This window comes from Momordica charantia, assembly GCF_013281855.1.
Source record: "Momordica charantia cultivar OHB3-1 chromosome 10 unlocalized genomic scaffold, Mcharantia_2.0 BLBB01000010.1, whole genome shotgun sequence".
Taxonomy (NCBI): Eukaryota; Viridiplantae; Streptophyta; class Magnoliopsida; order Cucurbitales; family Cucurbitaceae; genus Momordica; species Momordica charantia.
In genome coordinates, this window is record NW_028275158.1 from 20,505,153 (window position 1) to 20,511,152 (window position 6,000).

The 6,000-nt window shown below is 38.5% G+C and overlaps 1 protein-coding gene and 1 non-coding gene across 6 annotated transcripts; both read right to left on the minus strand.

Annotated features, from left to right (window-relative positions):
- Positions 1–226: 226 nt before the first annotated feature.
- Positions 227–3,604, minus strand: LOC111021375 (pentatricopeptide repeat-containing protein At4g16835, mitochondrial). 5 transcript variants are annotated; one of them, XM_022298324.2, is made up of 3 exons: positions 2,862–3,604; positions 2,725–2,765; positions 227–2,360 (listed from the first exon to the last, which is right to left on the minus strand). In XM_022298324.2, exon 3 carries the CDS (start codon positions 2,277–2,279, stop codon positions 300–302), a length of 1,980 nt encoding a protein of 659 aa, XP_022154016.1. In that variant the 5' UTR covers positions 2,280–2,360; positions 2,725–2,765; positions 2,862–3,604; the 3' UTR covers positions 227–299. The 5 variants fall into 5 exon arrangements, with proteins under 5 accessions (XP_022154016.1, XP_087975139.1, XP_022154015.1 ...); XM_088119013.1 differs by having other exon boundaries at positions 2,854–3,604; XM_022298323.2 differs by having other exon boundaries at positions 2,850–3,604.
- A 1,985-nt stretch (positions 3,605–5,589) lies between these two features.
- Positions 5,590–5,663, minus strand: TRNAE-CUC (transfer RNA glutamic acid (anticodon CUC)). Its single transcript has one exon. It is a non-coding gene; the product is annotated as a tRNA-Glu (tRNA).
- Between the last annotated feature and the right edge of the window lie 337 nt (positions 5,664–6,000).

Here is a 6,000-nt window from a genome sequence, read left to right on the forward strand (position 1 = left end):
ATTAATTTTAATATTTTAATATATATTAATTTTAATAAATACTTTTTAATTTTCTTTAAAAAAAATCCAAGCCCAATGCACATTTAGCCATTTTTTCTTTTACTTTTTAACACCCATAAAATTAAAAAAATTTATCGGGGGAACCTGCCCCCGACCCCAAAAATTTCGGGGACGAGGATGGGATCCCCCCCCCCCCGACCCGTTGCCATCCCTAGTAACAAGTGTGTGAAAATTATAAAAAATATCTCAAATGACCTGTTAAACACAAATGGAAAGTTCTAACAGAAAAACTCGATTGCTTACCAGTAATCGCCACAAGAACAGAATCCATTACTAAAATGATGAAACCGTGTAGTGTCTCTCACAATAATCTCCCTTCTTTCTATAGCTGATATGAACTTGATTGCTCTGTGACAATCCCCACAGACTCTCAAGTTTTTGAAAACCCGAATCGGAGTCTCGGGCGCCATTTTTAGCAATCCGAAAGCGATTGCCAATTTCTCACTGTGCCATAGCAATAGCTTCTCTTTGTGCTCTTCTTCTACATCATGCAGCACAAATTCAAGGTCTGGAACATACCCTGCTAGCTTCATCTTCCCATATAACTCATTTAGTTTCCTGTGAATGGAGGTCAGTTCTGGATGAACTCTGTCCCCCGATCTGAACTCATGAGTTACACTCTTGATCTCAATCCAACTGTAACCAGGTATTTTAACTACATTGTGTTCTTTCATCATCTTCCTCACTTTAGCCACTCGGTCCCATTTGCTCGTTGCTGCATAGATATTTGCAAGCTGAACGTATCCGGTGGCGCTCATGGGGTCGAGGTCTAACAAGTTCTTGGCTGCAAACTCCGCCAGATCCAGGTTTTTGTGGATTCTACAGGCCCCCAAGAGGGTTCCAAAGATTGCAGCATGAGGCTTGAATGGCATCTCGTTGATCACGCTTACTGCTTCGTCTAGCCTACCAGCTCGACCGAGAAGGTCGATCACACATGTGTAGTGGTCTGGTTTTGCTTCGATTCCGAACTCCTTCATAGATTGGAAATACTGAACGCCGAGATCGACGAGGCCTGCGTGGTTACAGGCTAATAGGACTGCAACGAACGTGATCCAATCTGGTTTCATTGCACCATTTCTCATCTCGTCAAACAAATTAAGTGCTTTTCGACCAGCACCGTGTTGAGCATAACCTGAAATCATGGCATTCCAAGTAATCGCGTCCTTTCTCGGCATCTCAAGAAACAACTTCCAGGCACTATCTAGATCTCCACACTTGCAATACATGCTAATCAATGAAGTACAAGCAGTTGTATCTTTGGATAGAGGAGACTTACTAACCAGTTGATGCACTTGCCTACCCATAGGCAAAGCAGACAAGTTGCTACAACCAAGAAGGACACTGCTCAAACTCGAAGCATTCGGCCTCACCCGAGATTCAATCATTGCCTTGAAGAGCTTCAGACCATCCTCAGCGCGACAATTCTCGACATACCCTGCTATCATAGAGTTCCACGTGACCAAATTCCTCACACCCATCTTATGAAATAACCTTTCAGCTAAGTCCACCTTCCCAAACTTCATGTACCCAGTAAGCATTGCAGTCTCCACAACCACACTCTTTATAAACGCTTTCTCATACAACTCCTCGGCTGAATCCAAATCTCCTTGCTCCACGTACACGGAAATCATAGCGCTCCATGAGACGCCGTTCTTCTCCGGCATCACTGAAAACAATTCAAACGCCTCTCGCACTTGTCCATTCTGGGCAAATCCCGTGATCATCGTGTTCCAAGACGCAATATCCTTGACAGGCATCCTGTTAAAGAAAGTCAAAGCAACCCCAACACCATAGTTTCTTAAATAACAAGCCAACATAATGTTATAAGACACGGAATCTGGTTGAGGAATTTGATCAAACACTTCACAGGCTTCCTTCATTTTTCCAACCACCTTCGAGTATCCCGACAACATAGAATTCCAAGTAACCGTGGTTCTAACAGGCATTTTGTCGAACACCTCGTGGGCGGACTCTAAATCCCCAGCTCTTACTAAACTACTGATTGTTTTATTCAACGAAACAACATCAGAAGTGGTGGCAAAATGAACTTTTGGGTTCACGTTATTGGGGGAAACCAAATGTGTTCTTTGCGGTGGGTGGCCGGAACATGATTCTTCATTTGAATTGGCATGGAGGTTCTTGACAGGAACAAAATGGAGGAATAAAGATAGGAAATTTTTGGCGTAGGCCCTCGCGATTCTAAGATTGATGATGATCATTTGTCATGATTGAGATGGGAAAGTAGAAAATACCATTTTCAACACTGAGCTTCGAGCTTCTTTCGCAGATCATGGCAGATTCTGAAATAGCAGAACTCTAAACTCATTGGATACAGAACGACATGTCGAACATGCATGCACAACATTACAGATTTCTCCCACATTAATTCAGTATGCATTCACGAACACAACCATACAACGATAAAACCATTCATAATCCATAATACTTTCATAAATATCACTAAGCATCAAATCTAATCACGCAAAGCAAATCAGTGATAAACAACCAGAACCAACATGATTTCATCCAAACTACTCATAATCATTAGCCAATATTCACAAAGAGACAATCAACTTACATATTAATGAATAATAAACACACTGAAAGCATCAAACAATTCATAAATATTCAAACAACAAACATCCCCAAACAAGAATTACTTACACAAAAGTCCTAACGCACTACTAAGCTTGTCAAAGGATTCCCTAAATCAAAAGCAACCAAACTTGGGTTAGAGTTCATCTAAAACACTTAATTTGAATCGAGACAAAGTTTAGATGAGTTGTTACCTACTAACTCACACTAAAATTTCTTGGGTTAGGAGTGGGTCTACGTCGAGGAGGTCCAGGCTTCCAAATCCAAGTTCGAAGGGCTTTGCACTTGTTGATCCGATGCCAAAAACTGATTGGTAACTCAAATAAAACTTTGAGCGTGGATAGGTGCCGAATAGATGCCGAAGAGGTTGGGTACCGCAAATCTAACTTCGAAAATGGGTGGGTCACCGTAAAACGTCCTCAAAATGCTACTGTCAATTGAATCGCCGCTGGAACGTCAATGGTCGCTCGTGAGATGCTAGGAAGTCGCCGAATCTGGACTAAAAACATGAATCCCGCAGCTAGTTTCGTTGCTCGAGCCGCTGCTACCGAAAAACGCCGCCGTGGGAGAAGTACCGTCGTCGGTTGCCGCTTCAGCTGTAGGCGACGCGTCGCTGCGAAAATCGTAGCGCTACCGAGAACCGCCGGAAGGAGACGATGAAGCTGTAGGTCCCGCCACGAGTCTACCGAAAGATGTCGGATCTGGGCTGACCGTAGATGCTGTGGAACACCCGAGGATGAAGCTCGCGCCGCCAGAGCCGCTGTGCGCTGTCACTGTTGGTTCGCCGAATGCCGCCGTCGGTTGCTGGAAAATAGTACCGCCGCTGCTTGTCAATGACCGTCGGATGGAGGTGCTAGGCGGCGAGAATGAAACCACGGGGGCCGGCTAGGGTTAGAGGGAGGGAAGATGACTTTTCTTTTAAGGCTTTGTTTTGTTTTAAAAACAAAACCTTTTTCTTTAATATTTTTTTATGAATGAGGGATGGGTCAACTAAAACAAAACAAAGAAGAGTAGGCTAAGTCCTACTGGGATTCTTCTTAATCATTTTTCTAAAATAAAATCCACTCCAAAATGATTTGGAAAAATAAATTAAGAAGTTAACTTAAAGTTTGAAATACAATAATAAAAATCAAAAGAGAAATTAAATTACCAAACTCTTGGAATAAGATTTAATTAAAAATCTCATTCCGAAAACTAAATTTATCTTAATCCAACGAAATTAAATTTAATTCTAATTTACTCAAAATTAGAACTCCAACTTAGAAGCCTATAAATTTAATTACTAACTTAGGGAAAATTCTAAATGTCGAATTTAAATCTTAGGATAAAAATAACTCAAAAATTTGGGGTGTTACAAACTACCCACCTTAAAAAAAAAAAAAAACTTTCGTCCTCGAAAGTTGACTGATCTCACAACTCTAAACACTAGGGTGTTACAAACTATCACCTTAAGAACTTTCGTCCTTTAAAGTTACTAGTCAACGATCCTTGGTGCTTGTCCAAAATCTTCCTAAACTATTTAGTTGCTTCCTTGCAACAACTTTATTCTGGGAAATTTCTTGCCTCCTTAAGGTCATAGTGGAAAAAAATGAATAGTTGCTTCCTTGCAACAACTTTACTCAGGAAAACCCAAGTTGTTCAGATGAGAGCCAAATATACTGACAAATTAGACTACAACGATTGTCGATGGATAATTTAATTTCAAAAAAAATTTATTGACTAATAAATCAAGGAAAAATAATTTTATTAAATAGGTTTGGATTTTTTTTAATATAATTTATTAAATAGGTTTGGGTTTTTTTTAATAATGTAATTTAAAAAAATATATACAAAACTAAGATAGAAATCGTAAGCAATTTAGTGAAATCGTGGATAATGGATGCAAGTTAGGCCAAACTGGCGCGTGTTGAACGCTATTTACATTTACTCTTGTTTGCCATGCCGAAGCGATTTTCGCTTTGTAAGTTTTTTTTTTCTTCTCTATTTTTTCATGGCCCTCCATTTCCTCCATTGTTTGTTCTTTCTTTATTTCTAGAGAGAAATTTCTTCCCTGAAAAAAGGGTCGGATTTGTCGAGCACAAACCCATTGTATGTTTAAGATCTTGAACAACTCATATGAAATGAAATGGGTCCAACAATGTAGTTGTGAACGTTTCGACGGCAAGCGGTGCGATGAAAACTTTGGCAATAGCACGGTAAAGATGATGGTGGCGAAACAGTAGCGAATAGTGATGGTCGGTAGCGGCACACTTTGTTCGAGAAGAAAAATTTGAAGGAGGGAGGTGAAGGGGAAGGAGTATGCGATTCCTCCGTCTAACTTGCCAGCTCCTGCCACATCGCTCCAATTTGGCAACCCTAGATCGCAATTAATGATTGCTATTTTTTACAATAGTTTTTTTTTTAATTTATTTTATTTATAATTTTAAAAAGTTACTTTCTAACCTACTATATTTTTCTAATTTGTTTATAATTATTAGTGAAATTAGGAGTAGGATTCTTCTATTTCTTTGGTTTCATAATCTAGGATTGTTCTATTTTTTTGGTTTCACAAACTTTTAAAGAAACTAGTTTGTGTAATGCATATTGTGTTTTTTTTTTTACTTTATTATTATGATTTAAAATTTTGATTATATTTTATCTAACTAAATGGCATGTGCATTGAATTTATAAAAAAAATTAATGAAATTTTTATTTTGTTTTACAAATTGATAAACTTTTTAAGTTAAAGATACTGTACTTTTCAATATTCATTTTGGTTCATATACTTTCAATTTTTGTTTATTTTATGTTAGGGTTGTAAGGAAAATACAAACTCAAATGGGTTCCTCGCATTGGCAGGTAAAATGAATTTTTTGAAAAAAAAAAGAATGAAAATGGGGAAAATGAAATTTTTGAAAAGGAAAAATAATAATAAATAAAGGTTTCAAAAAAAAATTCCGTTGCCGGGAATTTGAACCCGGGTCTTTCGGGTGAGAGCCGAATATCCTGACCAACTAGACTACAACGGAAAGTTGATAGGACAATGATAATTAAACATAGAAACGCAAATTTTATTGGCAAATAATTCGAGAAAAGACCTTTAAAGAGAGAATAAAAAAACTAGTTTGTGTAATGCACATTGTGTTTTTTTTCTTTTAACTTTATTAATATGATTTAAAATTTTGATTATATTTTATCTAACTAAATGCCATGTGCGTTGAATTTATAAAAAAGTTAATGAAATTTTTTTCTTAATCAGGTCTGGTCGGGTAATCCCCGATTTGACCAGGGATGCGATCAAACCGGAAATCTTAATCAGAGTCCGGGGCGGGGACGGGAGAAGGTCTGCCCACCCCGCCCCCGTCC